The sequence below is a fragment of the Primulina eburnea genome, chromosome 2, assembly GCF_022965805.1.
Source record: "Primulina eburnea isolate SZY01 chromosome 2, ASM2296580v1, whole genome shotgun sequence".
NCBI lineage: Eukaryota > Viridiplantae > Streptophyta > Magnoliopsida > Lamiales > Gesneriaceae > Primulina > Primulina eburnea.
In genome coordinates this window covers 4,901,231-4,922,611 of record NC_133102.1, presented here as the reverse complement: position 1 = coordinate 4,922,611, position 21,381 = coordinate 4,901,231, and the positions used below count along the sequence as shown (strand labels likewise).

Genomic DNA, 21,381 nt, shown 5'->3' with positions numbered 1-21,381 from the left:
TAAGCTCTTCGATTGTACAAACAATTCATATTACACTAGCTACTGGTTTACCATATAATTTATTTTAGGCAAAAATTCGTGTTACACGATCTCATGGGTTATATTTGTGAGACGGATATCTTATTTGGGTCATCCACGAAAAAATTATGACTTTTTATACTAAGAGTATTACTTTTTATTGTAAATATTGGTAAGGTTGATCTGTCTCACAGATTAAGATCCGTGATACGGTCTCACATAAGACTCACTCTTTATTTTATTATTAATTTTGAAGTTTGTTTCCCTATTTTTTTATTTAAAAAATTAATAGACTTTTATTATTTATTAAGATATTTTAGGCAAATTAAAGCTTTTATTTATTTTTTTAATAAATTAAATTAAATTTTTAGAATGTAAAAACTAAAAAGTGAGAAGAAAGGGCATATTTTCATGCAGAAGCTGCCATATTTGATGGGGGGGAGGGGTTCCCATGATCCATGAACGCTTTCAAGCCCCAACTCTTGCACTCTCCGAAGTCGCCACCAGTAGCCGCCACTGTGACCAGCGCCACGAAATGGTTCAATTCCATAATCAATCGCCTCTCCGTGGAAGGATTCCACCGCCAAGCCCTCCTCATATTCGCATCCATGCTCAACTCCACCGCCGCGGCTCCGGATGCCTTCACATACCCTTCCCTTCTCAAGTCTTGCACGTCCCTTAACCTCTTCAACCTCGGCCTCTCGCTCCACCAACATCTTATTGTTAGTGGGTATTCCTCAGACCCCTACATTTCCTCTTCGCTGATAAATTTCTATGCAAAGCTCAAGAACTCTCAATATGCCCGAAGGGTGTTTGATATGATGCCTCAGAGAAATATAGTCCCCTGGACGGCGATTATTGGGTGCTATTCTCGTGCTGGAGATATGGAAAATGCATTCTTTTTGTATAATTCTATGCAGTATGAAGGGGTTCAACCTAGTTCGATTACTATTTTGACCATGCTCTCTGGTGTGACAGTGAGTGTGCACTTGGATGTTTTGCATTCTTGCATTATAAAAAGGTGTTACACATTGGATATTGCACTGATGAATTGCATGTTGAGCGTGTACGCTAAGTGTAGAAGAGTAGAAGAGGCAGAGGAGCTGTTTGAATTGTTGGAGGATAAGGATACTGTTTCTTGGAATAGCTTGATCAATGCCTATTCTATGGTTGGAAATCTCAGTGGAGTTTCAAAGCTTTTTAACAGAATGAGATACGAAAATGCAGAGCCTGATGAGCACACTTTTGGTGCTTTGGTGTCTGCGGCTGTCAATGATGGTAGTGTTGAAGTGGGAAAAATTATACATGGACAGATTTTGACTTCCGGTTTTGGAATGAATAAACATTTACAAACATCTCTTGTTGTTATGTATTCAAGATGTGGACAGTTGGATGAAGCGACACAAATATTTAAGATTGCAGGTGATAAAGATGTGATATCTTGGACCGCAATGATCTCTGGACTTGTACAGAATGATTCTGCGGATAAGGCATTGCAAGTATTTCGGCAAATGTTGGTTTTTAAAATTATTCCATCTACTGCAACTATGGCTTGCGTTCTTGCATCCTGTGGGCAGTTGGGTTCTGTCAAACTTGGAACTTCAATTCACTGCTACATACTTAGGCAGCGAATGGCAGTAGATATTCCAACCCAAAATTCTCTTGTTAGTATGTATGCAAAATGTGGCCATTTGGAGCAGAGTTTAGCTGTTTTTTGCTTGATGGAAGAAAGAGATAAAGTTTCTTGGAATGCAATTGTTGCTGGTTATGCGCAGAGTGGATATTTAACTACAGCCTTGCATTTATTCAATGAGATGAGGCTAGTTAACGAAGAGCCTGATTCTGTCACAATAATCTCCCTTCTTCAGTCATGTGCTTCCTTGGGAGCATGCCATCAAGGAAAGTGGATTCACAACTTTGTCTTTAGAAGTTCTCTTGGACCGTGTATCAGGATAGGTACAGCCTTGGTTGATATGTATGCTAAATGCGGTGAGTTAGATTATGCTAGAAAGTGCTTTGAAAGTATGCCACAGCACGATACAATTTCATGGAGCACTATTATCGCAGGATATGGTACTCATGGCAAAGGGGAGACTGCTTTGGAGATGTACTCCAAATTTCTGAAGAACAAGCTCGCACCAAATGATGTTATTTTTTTATCTGTCTTATACGCTTGCAGTCATAATGGACTTGTAGACCATGGAATGAGCTTGTTTGAGTCCATGAAAAAGCATAATGTTAAACCAAAGCTTGAACACTGTGCATGCATAGTTGATCTCCTTTGCCGAGCTGGTAGGATTCAAGATTCATATAACTTCTACATGAAGATGTTCTCAGAACCAGTTAGTGATGTTCTGGGCATAATGCTCGATTCATGTCGAAGAAATGGTGAAATAGAGCTTGGGGCTATCATCGCCAAAGAAATTTCTGAATTGAAGCCTGTAGATGCTGGTAAATACGTGCAACTAGCTCATAGCTTTGCTTCAACGGCTAAATGGGATGGCGTTGGAGAATCTTGGGTTCAAATGAGATCTCTTGGCCTGAGGAAAGTTCCGGGTTGGAGTTCAATTGGAATGCAAGGCTCGATCACCCCCTTTTTCAACCACCATAGTTCACATCCTCAATATGCAAATATAGTTTCCTTATTGAGGAAATTGAGTAATGATATGACAGAAATAGTGTTAAGTTCAGAATGTGAAGATGTGCTTCTCTTTGACCCCGATGTGCTTGGAAAATGAGAATTAGTTTATCAATGGATGACTTTATGAGATGTGAAAGTGAATCCATTGAAACATGAGCCGGGTTGCTTGGTGAATGGAAAATTATTGAAAACTTCAATAAACAGCCCCCAATCTAGTCACTTCAGTTGGCTTTTCGGCTTGGTGCTGTAAATTTCAGCCGAACACCGTATCAACTTGTAACAATTTTGGTATACCATGTCATGCCCCGAGGCCTTGACTCGTCATCACTTTGTTGAGCAATTTAATGTTGTAACAATAACCCTCGTGGTACATCAAATGACCAAAAAACGAGTCTATTACATAAAACGAAAATCTACAGCCTAAGGACTTGAAATTTGAGGAATTTGCTTGTGAATTATGGTGTGTTTCCTTTCAGCATAGAACATGTATTTATAGGGTGAGAGGACGAATATGCAGATTTTTTCAAAGCTCAAATCACCCTTAATTTCAGCTATTAGGGGCTGCAAACATTCTGCGTGATCTGCCCCAAAGTTCGGTTGATTCTTGCCCCTAGAATTCGGTCACTACACGGCAAAAATCTTGCTAATCGATCAGTTTCCTTCCCAAATTATGATATTCCTTGGGATAAAATATTCGACAATTTGGGTTAACTCACCTGACCAACCTTTCTAACTTGAATTAATAGTAAAGAAAATAGAATATTTCGATTTGCAAAACAGACCTCATTTTTTTGAAGATAAAGACGCAAATGTGTGAAGTTCAAATCAAAGTCGTCGGACCACAACCGTTTCTTTTTCTTCTATTTGTGTGTGTGTGTGTGTGTGTTTATATCAGGACCACAGCCATTTCTTAATCAAGAAAGACGTAAATCTACATCATGTGGAATTTAAGTTTTTCAGTGCATATCCATCAACTTCAGTTTTGATGGATGTGCCATGCCTAATGAAGCAATCAATATACATCATCTTCCAAAATGACTGTTCTGAGTCAAATGTTGGAAAAACCACAAGCAATTCTTAGCCTAGCATCTTATACCAAAATTGCGTTTTCTCCCACTTCCTCTTCTAATTCACAGAATCACTTTCTAAGCCACCACGCTAGTTAGTACCATGTACAAATATAAGATAGAATGTGAGTTATCAGGGACAATCCAACGAGGAAGTACTGCTTGTTTTGCTTGGTGCTGGTGTATTTCTTCGAGACTGGCGTTTTGTAGGCACTAGAACACTTGCATCTAAGAAAAATGACCATGGAACGACCTGGTCTAAATGCTTAATATATTAGGGAGGAGAGACTTGATATTGGAATTATTGCCTTAGAGTGCTCCTCCTCCTGTGCAAGGCGGTTCATTTTTGCGACCGATCAAATAAGTTTTAAGCAGTTACAGAAGAGAGAGAGAGATTCAATTCTACCTGATGGCAGAATACGACATAAGCCAGCACAAAGAAAACCAATATAAATGGAAGCAGAACTGGTGTCACAACAGCATAAACAAGGCCTAGAAGAAAATATAATTGTATCTGTGGTTCACCAGTATTAAAGCCAACGCTCCTTGGATCCATTGCCTCCTCTCTAACCTTTTCAGTTTTTACTCAAACAAAGTTCCTCAGATGAAAGAATATCAGAGGTTTCAGTCTCAAGATATCTCCCGCTACACCAGCCCATCCATCTATCATTATATAAGTGATGAAGAAAGTTACTTTCATAGGAATTGCAACACCAATTGTTTTAGGAATTCTGCGAGAAGAACCACAAATCACATACATGATCGAGTCGAGTATTCACAAAACCATTATGGCATGAATGTTTAAATAATTTACTCGTTGGCAGACTGATGAAGAAAGCTATTAAGTTGTTGAAAAGCTGTTCCTGCTGTCACGCTCACAAGGAAAACGATCACAAAGTTGAAGATATAATGTCTCAATGCTGATCTCCTCTCCAGGGATGAAATGGACAGAAATCCTTCAAATTTGGATATTATCATCAATATGGATGGCAGCACAATGAGGAAAATCTTCAGAACAATCCCAGGTAAAAACCCTGGATTAAAGACTTGATAAAATGTCTGGCACACACAAAGAGTAATTTAGTAAGAAAAACCAACAAAAGAAGAACTAGAAGAAATATTCATCTTTACAATAATAATATAGACTGCAAAAACACTTGGTGAATAACTAGTGATAACCGTGATACTAAGACTTGATAAAATGTGCGGCAGAAATAGTAATTTAGTAAGAAAGAACAACAAAGAAGCACTAGAAGAAATATCATCTACAATAATAACATATAGAACTTAGAACTTCGAATATATTGAGATTTGAGATCGTTGAATTAACATATAGTTGCTTATATTAATGGGATCTTTCATCTATTGCTATCTCAATTATCAAGAAGATTTTTTTTTCTTTTTGTCTTTTTCCTTAATTTGTGACACTTAGATGTTGGTAATTACCTAGAAAAATTATGCTACAAATATCATTTTTATATACCAAATTGTCATCAATACTAGTTTAAGGTATTTTTGTCTCAACAACAAAAAATGTAAAATTTATCATACTCATTAAAATCTTACCAAACAAAACATATTTTATCACAACACATTATATATCATTTCCTTGAGTTTTGTCGTCAATCCAAGTAATTATTATATCCTACACACCAAACATATCCTTATTGTATTAAAAGATGAATTTGAGACAACTGATGAGCTTTCCGGTGGAGATTTACTATATAATATGTACACTATATTTTTTTATATGGTTGTCTTGTTGAGTTGGACATGTGAACTTTTCCATTTTCCAGGCATTCGGGCTTTTATCATTTGAAGCCAAGCGTAAAGAAAAATGGGGCGATTCTCAAAATATTTCATGTTTTATCTATATATATACCTATAAAAGTGTGGATGAAAGACATTGTTTTCCAATTGTGCAATGACAAAATTAACCTTCTATACACATGACTTCAAGATTAGAATGTAACTCCTATATTAATTTTACCAAATAACTCATCTTTATACTACATTTATATGTTTTATCCTTTTAATTCTCTCTACATGTTTCTTTTGTTATATTTCAAATTTTAATGGTTAAAATCATATAGTTTCAAATCTATATTTAATAATTATTATATGAGTTTATTTGATATTTACCATATAATCTTATCTGAATGTCCGTTTTTTTTACATATATTGATTTATTTATTATTTTAAAACTTATTTAACAAGAAATTAACAGTCATCAATGTTAGTTTACGAAAGATCGATATTAGAATTTAGGATCCATGATATATAGAATTGTAAAAATACAAAATAAAAAAAAAATTTAGGAGGTTAAATTAAATATTATGAGTTATTTTACTATCAATATTACTATTTCATTTTTATTAATATTGTTTTTAAGAGTTAGTCATATTGATTTTAAATTGATAATTATTTGTCTTTAGTACGCTTCGCTTTTGTAGATTATGATTTATACATTGGTAAAATACATAATTTGGTTGATTTTTAGGTTATTTAATTTTTACGTTGTGTTTGAATATAAAATTTTTTTTAAAAAAATTTGTTTCAGTTCATTTTATTTTATATATTATGTTCATTACAATTTATTATATAACATAAAATCAACTGCTTGAATTTTAATATGGGAAACAATTTTGAAAGTAACTTATATAAATTTTTATAAATCGTCTAATATGATAAGAAATTAAGCTCAGATAAATAACAAAATGATTCTATTTTTTTTTATAAAATCATATTTTTTTAATTTTTATAATATAATTGAAATTACGTGCAACGCACGTACATCATGCTAGTGATTCTAAATGTATAAATAAGGTGACATTAGTAAAACGCGATTTCATTTATTCAGTTGTTTATTCATAAAACCAACCCGACGATTCAGGTGGTCGTTTTGTACACCAACCTGATCCGACAGTAACCTTACTCGTCCGACTGCGATTTCGAGTGGGACAACTCGAAGCATCTGAGGTTCACAAACATTTACTCTTTCTATTAATGGATGATATTACAAATAAATTAGAAATAAATTTTACATTGTGGTGCTGCATGATGAAGGAGCTACCCAAACACCCATATTTTCTATTCACAAAATTCAAGCTTGATACTTTGTTAGGCATTGTTAATAGATTTTTGGCAAATATTTGGAATTACGGCCAAGTCGAAATGTCATTCGCTATAATAAGATTTAAATCATAAACTAATTTAATTGTTCGATTCAACCCTAAAAATGTATTTAAAACTTCGCTTGAATGTTCTCAGCGAGATTTGTATGTTTTCAAATGTAAGATTTAAAGAAATGCAAAGCGGATTTTAAATACCATATCGGCAATTTTGTACCATTTCGAATGGATTACAATAAGATTAACATACAGGCATCCAGACAAATTGCTTTACCTTCCACAAAATCCGAACTTAACCATATCTATGTGCTACGTAAAAAAAAAACCAACATGCTATATTACTTGTATCATTTTATATAAACTACTCGTATAAATTTTCAAAATCTTTTAATAAATTCTACGGGTGGTTAAATATATACATATATATATCAACGATTTCGAGTCTGTTGTTGAGTAAAGACTTCATAGAAAATCAAACTGGGGCTTCTTTGAAAGAGGGGAATGTTGTTTTCGACTCTGAGCAGCAGCACCAGATATAGCAGCTTGCCGTTTCAGCGCACTTTCGATGTATTCTTCGAGTGGAGGAAGGGAACCGTCGTGTTCATCTTTTTGAGCTCGAATAATCTATTTGATTTTAGATTTTTGATGGATTAGTGTTTGATTCAAGGAGCAGAAAACAAAGACTGAAAAAAAACTCAGGGATTTCACAGTACCTTCGACGCCCAATGCCTCTCTGCTTGTTGGCACACGTCCCTTATATCCCGGCCGGACATTCTGCATTTGTTAATAGGGATTAGTTTAACAACTTATATATTTTGGACATATGAATGAGTTCAACATTAGGAGGATTTCAAATCTGTGGTGCTGGTAATTGCTATCCCAAACATTTGTCACAGTTTGACATCAGTAAAACAGATCAAAACCTTCCAAACAGGTTTTAGGAATTTGTTTCTATTGATCGAACATTCTCCACTCCAAAATTTTCAATCTGAACACTCTGGAGTTTAGGGAATCAATTTGACTCACTCAGCAGTAGCTGAAGCCAGTTCAGCTAAATCAGATTTTGTCAGGTGCTTTGCGTACTGAGATGCTATTTCTTGACGAGTCTGGTGATCAGGTAAGCCAAAAGCAATCATTGAATCAAATCGACTGCAAGAGACAAACAGAACCATGTAACGATTAAAGTGTCTGATATCAGAAGACAAAAGAGCATGAAATATTTCATCACCTCAACAAAGCAGGATCAAGGTCTTGCTTTCTATTAGTTGCAGCAACAACAACGACTTCCTTGTCCTGCTCAAATCCATCAATCTACAAAAATTTGTGTAATTATGCCAAAATGGATAATTTGAATTACATGAAAATGTATGAGAAATATGTTGAGCTTTTGTTCTATGTTTCTTTTCCATTTCAACAATACCAGAGACAGGGTTGAGTAATAAGATCTGTATGGCCTCTTATAAGATCTGTGTGGCCTCGGACCACGCCAAATCAATTGACATGGGCCACAAGCCCACAGTTCTGTACAGGGAGATAGTAGATAGTACACGTAGAATCTAAGTTTATACATCACCATTTGCGTGTAGCTATAATATTACTTTGCAGTTTCGAAGCAAGCCTGGAAGTTCATGCCAATTGTATTTGATTGTATATAGATTTTTAGTTATCCACCTTGTACACGAGTGATGAAGTTTGTGTGATTGTTGATCGGGAAATAATTCCAAATGGAGAAGAAAATTTGGCTCATCCGATACTAGGCATCCAAATACATAGAAACTAAAATAAAATTTATTCAATCGCGTGCTAATGAGATGATTTTGGTGCAGCAATTAACAGTAAGAAACAGCGCCCCTGTTACAGACTTAATATTATTATGGGCTCTAAAATGTTGGGGCTTATTTGAGTCTTAGAAGAATCTAGAAATGGGGGAGTGAAAAATAAAATGAGAGGGAGGAGTGAGATTAGGAGGTCATTCAGTTATTTTATCCGTCTTGTTTGGTGAATATTAGCAGTGGCTAGGGGGAGTAACTTCATTGCTTGTACAGAGAATATCTCCGCGAATATATTATAGGACTATTGTTGTGTTTGATCGATCATTATTTCTGATGTATTTCTTCATCTGTGCCCATTAACCAGTATTCTAACAGCCCCATAAGGATTTATGTGAAATAATTCAACCAGCGCATGAAATCGTGACAGTTAAGCATTGCAGTTCCAAACATACTTTTTTGACAAATACCATAGTTCCAACTTGTAACTACCTGCCGCAGCAATACAGATAAAAGTCTACGTGTGGCTTCGTGTGTTTCACTATCACGGGCAGTAGCCACAGAGTCAACCTGCAATTTAGCCAACGACAAAAATAAAATAATGATGGCAAATCACAGCCAGAGAAATAAAAGGTCAACTCCACAATCTTTTTATCGTATAACTTACTTCATCTAGAAAAATGATGGCACCGTTTGGGATTTCCTTAGCAAGTGAAAATACTTTTCCCATTAAGCGTTCGCTTTCGCCGTAATACTTGGACATTATAACCTCCAGTGGAACGTATAACAATGGGACACCCTTGCAAGGGACAGAGCATACTCATCATTAAGATTAAAAAAAACTTAATCCAAGACTGCATCATTTTCAGATAGTAGGGAAAATTAACTTAGAAAATCACAAATATCAGGTATAAATCACTCAATCCATCAAACACAGAGACGTGATATAATCGAAAGCAAATACACACAGTCGTGCGAAAAGAATACACGTAAAAGAATTCGGCATAAGCTTTAAAATGAATAAAATGTCGTACTGCTTGATTAGCAATTACACGAGCACAAGATGTTTTCCCTGTACCTGAAACCAAAAGCAATAGGTAAGCAACTTCTAACTTACATCCACTGTAGATTTTTCAAGTAAGACGCATGCCTTCCCAGCATTTCGAACCTTTTAGCTTCTGGAAAACACATTGAAGTAAGATATTTGATGCTATATGACATTTCTTTTTCATATATCTAGAGTTTATAATGATATTATACATCAGTGAACACAGCCTTCAACTCAATGTACTACTCCTCTGGCCCTTTACACCTAGGACCCAAGGCACTGGTAAACCTTCAACCACTACGACATCGATTATGCAAAAGTATGCACGATACCAATGACATTTTAGGGCAAGAAAATATCTAAACTGTATCCAATTAAGATATCAAGATAAAAAACCTGGCGGGCCTTCAAAAAGAACTGCACGAGGTCTGTTGGTCTCAAACTTACAGCGAGTGCCTCGAGCAATATCATCGTACACTTCTGGCCTCTTGAGAGCCAGTAAGATTGTATCTTCTATCTCCCTTCAACATCAAAAGTAAATGGTAATGTAGGAGAGATATAAAAACCACATCATTTCATCTCATATTCATAATATTTGAAGTCAACAAAGAAGATCAAGTGTGAAGTCAGAAGGAAACAAATTGAATTAAAACATGCCAGCTAATATACGTTCTCGCATTGCTAGCTCAGCAGAGGTAAATTTTGTACTTAAAACTTCAAGCAAAGAATTACAACATAAATGAAATTAACATTGCCTTTTCATGCATCTATACATCTCCATATAGAGTTACATATATAGAATCCATTCAAGCACCAAAGATTCACGTACTAAAACTAGGGTCACTTTTTATACCGCTTTTGATTATCATAGCCGGCAATATTGTCCCATGATATATCAACATTGGTGTGCTCTATATTTGGCTGTGAAAGTCCATATATTTTGACCCCCATGGCTTCAAGACTAGAGATTGTTTTGTCAAATGTCGGAACAACATTTCCCCTCGGCCTTACTTCCAAGCTTTTTTGTTGTCCTGCTAACTGCAAAGCAGATGCCAAAGCATCAAGTTCCTCAAGTGTAAAACTTCCCTGCTTCAAGAACTCAAATTCCTGCACAAGGGAAGTTACCAAACATATAAACTTAGCATCAACTGATGCACACACAAAAAACTATTTGGCTAGCAAACCAAAATCGAAGTTAAACTGCTACACAAATCTTGTAATAGCTATCTGACTACTTAAAACTGACAGCTTTGTCGGAGCTCGCGTGTGGACGAAAAATAAGAATGCGTAGCTCTCCATCATTATCGCTTGCATTTGTATCATTAGCCTGAACTTCGTCACCAACAGTTCCCTTTTTATAGTTCGGGCGACTGAGAGTTAATTGCCAAGCAACACCGCTGTCAAAAATTGGTCATAACTATTAGCATGCAAAGAGACTGCATCACTGCAAACAGAAATCAAAATTATTAGCAATTATGATAGCTGAAAAGTTAACACATCAAAACCTGTCCCAAGCTTGCAATATCATATCTGATCCAACACCACCGTTGGCCTTGACTCCAAGACGAGTAACAAGAATTGAGATTAGAAGTGGAATCTCACAGGAAGGAGGAACTTGGAACTTGAAAGTCACCTGACAAAATTCATCTATTAGGCCCTTCCAACCTTAAAATGTTAAATAGCTAGTCCGTAAAAGTATAATTTGGTTTTTTGCAGGCAACATATATATGCAGAGAACAGCCTACTAACCTTTTCTCCCTTAACAGCAACAGTAAAACGAGGATAAGAACCATATTGGCCTCCCTTGCTCTTGAGCAGTTCCACCAGACGAAGTTTTTCTCTCTTGGCAATTTCCTCCAGGTGATTATGGCTTGACATAGGAGGAGATTCAGGTGGGGGAGGAGCAGTAGAAGCTCCCTGCAAATCAAACAAGTTCATATTTCATAACAAATATAATCAATAAAGGAGAAAAAAACAAAGAAATGTAGAAGAAATGCTCAATATTCCAACCTCATCGCTGTCTGCGTAGGTTGTTTCTAGAAACTTAAATCCAAAAAAGCCAGCTAAAATTGTGTGCAAAACCAGCTCGCGAATCATTTTTGGTCTTGAACCTTCTGATCCGTTTGCCTGCTTATACTCATCATAGGCACCTATCATACGACATAAAAAGTCTAAGCACAGAAAGGCGGAGAAAAATATAACAGGATAGACACAAAAAGAACAAGCACGATAATTGGTTAACAAAACCCAAAAGTTGCATTAATTCACTTAATGTTCCAAATATCAAGAAATGAGGCTACCGGAATTTTAACAAATATTTTCCATTGCCCCTGTATCCAGTAAAACAATAACGAGCAGGTAGTAGAATTCGCAACATGTCAAATACACAAGAATTTCCAAAACCCGGAAAAAATAAACAGTAAAATTTACTAGCTGTCGGTAGGTGCATTAAATGCACAAGTGGCAGCAAAAGAAAAAAAAACGTGGGCTGCTCAAAGGTTTCGTGGAAAGATGGAAGACGTCTTCACACGGTCAGGGGGCTCTATAAATAGAGCTCCCCCATTCATTCTGAAATCATCCCTTCTTCGAGTTTTCTCTCATCTTATAAGCATTTGAGTGCTTAGTTCTATAATATTTGTGAGGTGTTTTGTTCTCCTGTATTAAGAGAGTATGTGTTCTCTTTGGAAACACAGTGAGTGAGTTGCACACAACAAAATATTATAGTGGAAATTCTTTTCATCTTGCCCGTGGTTTTTACCCTAATAATTTTTAGGGGTTTTCCACGTAAATCTCGGTGTCCAGTTTATTCTTTATTTTCGGCTTTTATTATCTCAAATTCCGCACGTGGGACCAACAAGTGGTATCAGAGCCTTGGTTTAAAATTTCTTAAGATTCTGAGTATGCTCTGTGGTTGCAGCCTAGACTGATCTTCCACATCAGAAAAGATTTTTTGAGATTTTTTATTTAAGGCGGGATTATTTTGTCCGGTCTACTAAAATTGTTGTAGACATAATGACGGGAAGCTACGAGATAGCAAAGTTCAACGGAAGCAATTTTATGTTGTGGAAAATAAAGATACAAGCAGTTTTAAGAAAGGAGAATTGCTTGGCGGCTATTGGAGATAGACCGGTGGAGATTGCAGATGATGGAAAGTGGAATGAGATGAATGATAATGCTGTTGCCAATTTACACTTGGCTATAGCTGACGAAGTTTTGTCAAGTATCTCTGAGATAAAAACAGCCAAAGTTATCTGGGATACTCTGACAAAGATGTACGAGGTCAAGTCGCTACACAACATGATTTTCCTAAAGAGAAGGCTTTATACTCTTCGGATGGCGGAATCTTCATCGATGACCGACCATATCAACACACTAAATACTCTATTTGCCCAACTCACTTCCATGGGGCATAAAATAGGGGAAAATGAACGTGCGGAGCTTCTACTTCAAAGTCTACCAGATTCATACGATCAACTTATCATCAACATTACCAACAATATTCTGATGGGCTTTCTAAGATTCGACGATGTCTTAACTGCGGTTCTCGGAGAAGAAAACCGGCGCAAGAATAAGGAAGATAAGTTGGTATCCTCGAAGCAGGCAGAGGCGTTACCGATGATAAGAGGAAGATTTATGGACCGTGACTCCAGTGGGAGCCAAAGACGAGGTAGATCAAAGTCAAGAAGTAAGAAGAAAAATATTTACTGCTTTAAATGTGGCGGTAAAGGGCACTTCAAGAGAGAGTGTACGAGTATCGATAAAAGTTCTCAAGGAAATGTGGCCAGTACTTCAGGCAGTGGTGAAATATTATTCAGCGAAGCAGCAACAGTTGCGGAAGGCAGGCACAAATTTTGTGACACATGGATAATGGATTCAGGAGCGACGTGGCATATGACGTCTCGGAGAGAATGGTTTGATCATTATGAACCAATCTCAGGAGGATCTGTATTCATGGGAAATGATCATGCCTTGGAAATCGCTGGGGTCGGTACTATCAAAATTAAAATGTTTGATGGCACCATTCGCACCATACAGGATGTACGACATGTGAAAGGACTGACGAAAAATCTTTTGTCCTTGGGGCAATTGGATGACATCGGGTGCAAAACTCGGATCGAGAACGGGATCATGAAAATAGTGAAAGGCGCGCTTGTGGTTATGAAGGCGGAAAAAGTTGCTGCAAATCTGTATGTTCTTTTGGGAGAAACACACAAAGAGGCAGAACTAGCTGTTGCATCAATTGGTTCAGGAGAAGAATTAACAGTGTTATGGCATAGAAAGCTCGGGCATATGTCAGAACGAGGATTGAAAATTCTCTCAGAACGGAAGCTGCTGCCGGGACTTACAAAAGTGTCACTACCCTTTTGTGAGCACTGTGTTACCAGTAAACAACACAGATTAAAATTTGGCACTTCTACTGCCAGGAGCAAAAGCATATTGGAGCTGATTCATTCGGATGTTTGGCAAATACCGGTTGTATCCCTAGGAGGAGCGGGATACTTTGTCTCGTTTATTGACGATTTCTCTAGGAGATGTTGGGTGTATCCAATCAAGAAGAAATCAGATGTTTTCCAGATTTTCAAAGATTTCAAAGCGCGGGTTGAACTTGATTCAGAAAAGAAAATCAAGTGTCTGAGGACTGACAATGGAGGAGAATATACCAGTGACGAGTTTGATGCATTTTGTCAACATGAGGGCATCAAGAGACAGTTCGCGGCGGCTTACACACCTCAACAGAATGGAGTGGCGGAGCGGATGAACATGACCTTGTTGGACAGAACAAGAGCTATGTTGAGGACTGCAGGTCTAGAAAAGTCATTTTGGGCGGAAGCAGTTAAAACCGCTTGTTATATTATCAATCGTTCTCCTTCAGTGGCGATTGATCTGAAGACTCCGATGGAGATGTGGACCGAGAAGCTGACAGATTATTCTCATTTGCATACATTTGGAAGTCCGGTGTACGTTCTGTACAATGAGCAAGAAAGATCAAAGTTGGATTCAAAATCCAGAAAATGTATCTTCTTGGGTTATGCTGATGGAGTAAAGGGGTTTCGCTTGTGGGATCCTACTGTTCACAAGCTTGTCATCAGCAGGGATGTTATCTTCGAGGAAGATAAAGTAAAGGGAGACAAAGGCACACTGAATTCAGAAACTACTATATTTCAGGTGGAGAATAAGACAGACGAAGGTCAAGTTTCTTGTGAAGCAGTACCAGAGCACGAAGAACAAGAACATGTTGAGTCTGAAGTTTCCAATGAGAGGCAGTCAACTCGAGACAGAAGACCACCATGTTGGCTTTCAGATTATGTCACTGAAAGCAACATTGCATATTGTCTATTATCAGAGGATGGTGAGCCATCGAGTTTCCACGAGGCTACTCAAAGCTCGGATATATCCCTTTGGATGATAGCAATGCAAGAAGAGTTGGAGGCATTAGACATGAATAAAACTTGGGATCTTGTTACACTACCACGAGGGAGGAAAGCTATTGGAAACAGATGGGTCTATAAGATCAAGCGTGATGGCAATAACCAAGTGGAGCGGTATCGTGCTAGATTGGTGGTAAAAGGGTATGCTCAGAAAGAAGGCATTGACTTCAATGAGATATTTTCTCCTGTGGTTCGGCTTACAACAGTCAGAGTGGTGCTGGCATTGTGTGCGGTGTTTGACCTACATCTAGAACAGCTAGATGTGAAAACGGCATTTCTTCATGGAGATCTTGAAGAAGAAATTTATATGCTCCAGCCAGAAGGTTTTGCAGAAAAAGGCAAAGAGAACTTGGTTTGCAGGTTAAAGAAATCTCTGTACGGTCTCAAACAGGCGCCGAGGTGTTGGTACAAGAGATTTGATTCCTATATCATGAGCCTTGGATACAACAGATTGATTGCAGACCCTTGTACGTATTTCAAGAGGTCTGGTGATAATTATATCATTTTGCTGTTGTATGAGGACGACATGTTGGTAGCAGGCCCCAACAAAGATCATGTCCAAGGATTGAAGGCACAGTTGGCTAGGGAATTTGATATGAAGGACTTGGGACCAGCAAACAAGATTCTAGGGATGCAAGTTCACCGAGACAGAAGTAACAGAAAGATTTGGCTTTCCCAAAAAAATTATTTGAAGAAAGTCTTGCAACGCTTCAACATGCAAGATAGTAAGCCAATCTCGACCCCTCTTCCTGTTAACTTCAAGTTATCCTCCGAGATGTGTCCTAGCAGTGAAGCAGAGAGGATGGAGATGTCTCGAGTACCATATGCATCAGCAGTGGGAAGTTTGATGTTCGTCATGATCTGTACAAGACCGGACATTGCTCAAGCAGTGGGAGCAGTTAGTCGGTATATGGCGAATCCTGGACGAGAGCATTGGAGCACTGTTAAGAGGATCCTTCGATACATTAAGGGTACCTCGAATGCTGCATTATGTTATGGAGGATCGGATTTTACACTCAGGGGCTATGTCGATTCAGATTATGCAGGTGATCCTGATAAGAGGAAATCTACTACTGGTTATGTGTTTACACTTGCAAGAGGAGCAGTAAGCTGGGTTTCAAAACTGCAGACAGTTGTGGCGTTATCTACAACAGAGGCAGAATACATGGCAGCTACTCAAGCTTGCAAGGAGGCAATATGGATTAAAAGGTTGTTGGAGGAGATCGGGCACAAACAAGAGAATGTTCCTTTGTTTTGTGACAGTCAAAGTGCCTTGCACATTGCAAGGAATCCAGCCTTTCATTCCAGGACGAAACACATTGGAGTACAATTTCATTTTGTACGAGAAGTAATAGAAGAAGGAAGTGTGGATATACAGAAAATCCATACGAAGGATAACATAGCTGATTTTCTGACCAAGCCAGTGAACACTGATAAGTTTGAGTGGTGTAGATCCTCAAGTGGCCTAGCAGAAACGTAAGCAGCAGGTAATGGCAAGATTGAAAGGATGTATGGAGATGTGTTTGATTCTCAATCAAATCTCCAAGTGGGAGAAATGTCGGTAGGTGCATTAAATGCACAAGTGGCAGCAAAAGAAAAAAAAACGTGGGCTGCTCAAAGGTTTCGTGGAAAGATGGAAGACGCGTTTTATACGCGTCTTCACACGGTCGGAGGCTCTATAAATAGAGCTCCCCCATTCATTCTGAAATCATCCCTTCTTCGAGTTTTCTCTCATCTTATAAGCATTTGAGTGCTTAGTTCTATAATATTTGTGAGGTGTTTTGTTCTCCTGTATTAAGAGAGTATGTGTTCTCTTTGAAAACACATCGAGTGAGTTGCACACCACAAAATATTATAGTGGAAATTCTTTTCATCTTGCCCGTGGTTTTTACCCTAATAATTTTTAGAGGTTTTCCACGTAAATCTCGGTGTTCAGTTTATTCTTTATTTTCGGCTTTTATTATCTCAAATTCCACACGTGGGACCAACACTAGCATAGTCACAGTTTTCAATCCGTTGAACACAGAGTGCTGGAAAAAAATAACGATAATCCACAATCCTCAGATAAACCCCCAAAATTAAGTGCGTACTTGGAAGGAGTAAAAAGAAAACTAGCGTAGGTTAACATAAAATAGATGAAAAAAGGGGTGGGCGTACCATTGTAGAGAAGGGGCGTGAAACGAGGGGACTGGGAGAGCGAAGGCGCAGGGTTTAGGGTTTCGACGGAGGCGATCATGCGCCAAGTACGGAGCGCCAGCCCCAGTCGCTTCATGGGGATCAAATGTGATCACACCCCCCTCTGCGCCTCTCGCCTAAGAAAATCACACGATTTTATAATAAAAAATAAATACGCGTACAATAAGAGAGACGGGTTATTTTTGGAAATAGAAACAATAGGATTAAAAAAATACCAAATTAGTTTATATGAACGCAAACTAATCACAAGATTAACACAGAAATTATAATAATTTGAACAATAAATTTATTTTATTTTAATAAAAAAAAATAAGACACTTTTTCTGAGATTGTGGGTGGGGTTTTTGAATAGATATCTTGTGAGTCGATCGTAAGAATCTTTATTTGTGAGACAGGTTATCTTTATTAATATTCACGATAAAAAATAATATTCTTAGTATAAAAAATAATAATTTTTCATGGATATCCCAAATAAGAAATTCGTCTCACAAAATACGACTCATGAGACCGTCTCACACAAATTTTTGTCGATAATTTTATATCGAAATCGTAACCAATCCTTTTTGGAACATAGAATCAACACAGAAAACTGTAGGTATACTATTATTATTTTCTGGAGAAGCAACGCCTACCTTTGCTATTCAAACAAAACATCAGACTCACAGCCCACAGGCACAAGCTTGGTTTACATTCTAAAACTCATCGTTATTACATGCATTCATTCGTACAAGTACATTGCAAGGTACAAAATACGAATACATTGCGAAATCTGTCGAAAGTTTTAAGTTGACAACAGAGGAGAGCCTTCCTTGACGAGCACGAATATATCACCTCCATCTCCTCTTGAAATTCGAAGCTCGGAATCAAGATATGTTGTTAACAGCCATGACTCGCCATTGGTACGTGGGATGGGAAACTTGAGCGGTGGTCGGCTAGAAATCGTCCTGGCAACAGAGGAAGCAGTGTCCTGCACAGATGTAATCAATCCTCTGAAGGGCGAAAGATCGATCTTTTGTCCCAAAAATTCCACGTTTTCGGGCAATTCGATTGAATCGGTCAGCTGTGGCGTGCCAATAATGCCTTCTTCAAACTTAATCTGCAACAGTCGTATAGAAAAATGATGAACACGTACTGAAATCTTTCATAAAGGGATTGATCAAATGGGTTAGCCTAAAATGTATTCTTTTCCACCAAGAAACAATTTACAACATTTTCATAACAAGAATTCACGACAAGCTTTAGAAGAACGACGTGAACCTGCACACGCTTAGGACTTCGAACTTCGAACTTGGCGTTGGTGGTGATTGAAGTGGTTGCCAATGGACCGGAAAAGATAACTGAATTCTGGACCGTGAAATTAACCGAGTCGATGGTTTGTGATATCTCTTCAACCTTCGCCAAGGATAGCGGCACACCCGTCGATAACAAAGGAAACAAGCCTCGGTATGAGGTGTACCTGCAGTCTCCCAGACAGAGATCGAAGAATTACTCAATACTTGAACCTCGGAAAACAACTCTCTACCAATTACAGAATTGAAAGGTAACTGGTGTTAGATAAATTGCTAAAAACAGTAACGTAGAAACGAACTTGTAGAGATAAAGCAATAACCGAAACAAGTATGAGTATGACTATTGTATAAAAAAAAAAGCAAAACCAAACCAAAGTTATAGCGTGTACAGTTTTTTTAAAACTGATTCGCTCTCTCTGGTATGTGCTTCGAGATTTCAGCGGACGTCTGTTTCTCAGGATACAACAGACAGTGACTTAGCACGAGATACTACTACGACGAACTGAAAACGTACCTTTACTTTTATCACCGAAATTTAACGGATGCCAAATAGAAAGATGACAATATGTAATGCAAGAGAGTGTTTAAAAGATATAAAATTTTCATGTATTTGAAATGAATAAATGAACACACTATTTATAAGCCTCAAAATACACACCAAGAGTCATACAAATTAATTAACTCAATCAATCTTCCCATTGACTCAAGAATATGAAGAACCAAAAGTATTCAAGTAACTAAAAAATATGGAAAGTCATAATCCATTCCACAATAATGAGTCACAACCAGATGTAGAATCAAAATACACTCTCATGTTCATAATTCATAATTTTTTATTCAACCTCTAAATTTTATTAAATTTTCCAACAACTGGCAGTGTTAGGCCACTCCTTCCAAGATTACCACTGCTTGAATTTCTTGACAAATCAATATAGTATTCATCAGCCAGAATAAGCCAAGAAACATCATCGACAGGCAAAATTCCAACCCTCAAAAGATGAAAAAATACCTAGAATTTGGTGCCCATTTCATGTAAAGGACACACAAGAAGAACATATATTCACTCTCTCTAACAAGTACACAAAGCCAAAGGGCTGTGAAATTTTCTTTTGCAAGCAAGTTATTCATAAAGAAACGAAAACTTACGCAAGGATCCACTTCCCGTTGAGCTTATTCAATGCTTCGGTGGGTGCGGGGGTCGGATTTTTGGACTCGAGCTGCGTGATGAGCTCGACAATCTCGGCCCTTGTTTCACTACTCGCACTCAGTCCCCTGTTCGTTCCGTAGAAAGAGTCCACCAATTGTTTCTTCAACACCTCAATCTCAGCCGGTTCCTTCGAAGAAGCCTCCTTCAACACCGCCACTCCTGGCGCCAACGGTTCCCTTTCCGGTCCCCACTCATCATCGCTCACCACAGCCCGTAAGCTTAAATCCTGCTTCACCTTGGTCGACTTGTTCACCGAAAGCGACGGCAAATTCACGCGATTAGCAAGAAAGGTAGCGGTCATGAGGATAAACTGCGAGTTCTGGTGGGATTTCTGCAGTGTTTTACACGGGAAATGGTTGGTTGAAGGAATCGACGCCATGTTTCTTGATGTGATTTCAGAATGAAATCGAATAGGAGAAGACAAACCAGTGCGAAATCGAGAATGGAATTTTCGTGTGGACTACTTTAATATTTATACATTGTTAATTGGTTGGCACGATTCTGTATATCGAAAAGACATATTTATCCTTCTGTTCTTACTCAATATTTTCTCAGGCATGGGTCTTTTGGGTTTTATACATTAATGATATGTGTTTCACTTGTGCACTTTGTGTGTGTGTGTATATATAGTGATATGTGTTTCACTTGTGCACTTTGTGTGTGTGTATATATATGACAAAAACTTGTGTGAGACGGTCTCACAGATCGTATTTGTGAGACGGATCTCTTATTTGGGTCACCCATGAAAAAGTATTACTTTTTTATGCTAAGAATATTATTTTTTATTGTGACTATGAGTAGGGTTGACCCGTCTCACATGAGACTTACTATATATATATATATATATATATATATATATATATATATATATATATATTCAAGAATTATGTTTTGAATAAGTCTGTTGTGAAATAATATCACGTATTTATATTCGTGAAACAAGATGACTTGATATATATTCATAAATAAAAATAATATTTTTCATGGATGAGTCAGGTTGAAGATATATATCACAAAACAGACTCACGATCTCATAGTTTTGTGTTCTATTATTGTCTCCTTCTTTCTTGATTTATTATTTATCTATGTAATTGTGATTTTTGAAATATCGTAAACAACTTTTAATATAATAAGGAAAGTAAAATAAGTATTCTGGATTTAATTTAAAAAACTAACTAAATTAATTGCAAATATATTTTAACAAATATACACCTTACATCCGTCCAATATTTATTCGGAACGCACGCGAAGTCTGTTTCTGAAATTGCTCCATGGATTATGCGAATCATGAGATTTGTACCTCGCAGCTTTGAAGTTTGAAGTGGCGCATTCCCTAGTTTATTTTGTCTTTAGTTTGGGACGAAAACCTATCACAAAAGATGTCACGATTCGTTTATCTGACTCATAAAAAAATATTATTTTTATGTCAAAAATATTATTTTTCACTTTAAATATAGATCGAGTCGACTCATCTCACGAATATAAATTCGTAAAACCGTCTTACGTGAGACCTCCACGTCTCGAAGATTCGTCAAGTATTTTATAGTTGACTTAATTCAAGATCTTTTTTGTTAACGAAGCTTGCC

General features: G+C 37.4%; 3 protein-coding genes across 3 annotated transcripts; 1 reads left to right on the top strand and 2 right to left on the bottom strand.

Annotated features, from left to right (window-relative positions):
* The first annotated feature begins 425 nt into the window (after window positions 1–425).
* LOC140822235 (pentatricopeptide repeat-containing protein At4g04370) lies at window positions 426–3,112 on the top strand. Its single transcript, XM_073182979.1, has one exon. It carries the CDS (start codon window positions 477–479, stop codon window positions 2,754–2,756), a length of 2,280 nt encoding a protein of 759 aa, XP_073039080.1. The 5' UTR covers window positions 426–476; the 3' UTR covers window positions 2,757–3,112.
* A 4,061-nt stretch (window positions 3,113–7,173) lies between these two features.
* On the bottom strand, window positions 7,174–17,463 carry LOC140822226 (uncharacterized). Its single transcript, XM_073182970.1, has 14 exons — window positions 17,261–17,463; window positions 11,685–11,824; window positions 11,424–11,591; window positions 11,180–11,307; window positions 10,921–11,071; window positions 10,528–10,781; window positions 10,071–10,195; window positions 9,661–9,704; window positions 9,294–9,425; window positions 9,119–9,196; window positions 8,086–8,168; window positions 7,884–8,006; window positions 7,571–7,631; window positions 7,174–7,481 (listed from the first exon to the last, which is right to left on the bottom strand). The coding sequence occupies exons 1-14, from the start codon at window positions 17,373–17,375 to the stop codon at window positions 7,320–7,322; spliced, it is 1,764 nt and encodes a 587-aa protein (XP_073039071.1). The 5' UTR covers window positions 17,376–17,463; the 3' UTR covers window positions 7,174–7,319.
* Window positions 17,464–17,958: 495 nt separating this feature from the next.
* On the bottom strand, window positions 17,959–20,246 carry LOC140822217 (light-induced protein, chloroplastic-like). The gene is made up of 3 exons (XM_073182963.1): window positions 19,735–20,246; window positions 18,557–18,755; window positions 17,959–18,395 (listed from the first exon to the last, which is right to left on the bottom strand). The coding sequence occupies exons 1-3, from the start codon at window positions 20,172–20,174 to the stop codon at window positions 18,081–18,083; spliced, it is 954 nt and encodes a 317-aa protein (XP_073039064.1). The 5' UTR covers window positions 20,175–20,246; the 3' UTR covers window positions 17,959–18,080.
* Between the last annotated feature and the right edge of the window lie 1,135 nt (window positions 20,247–21,381).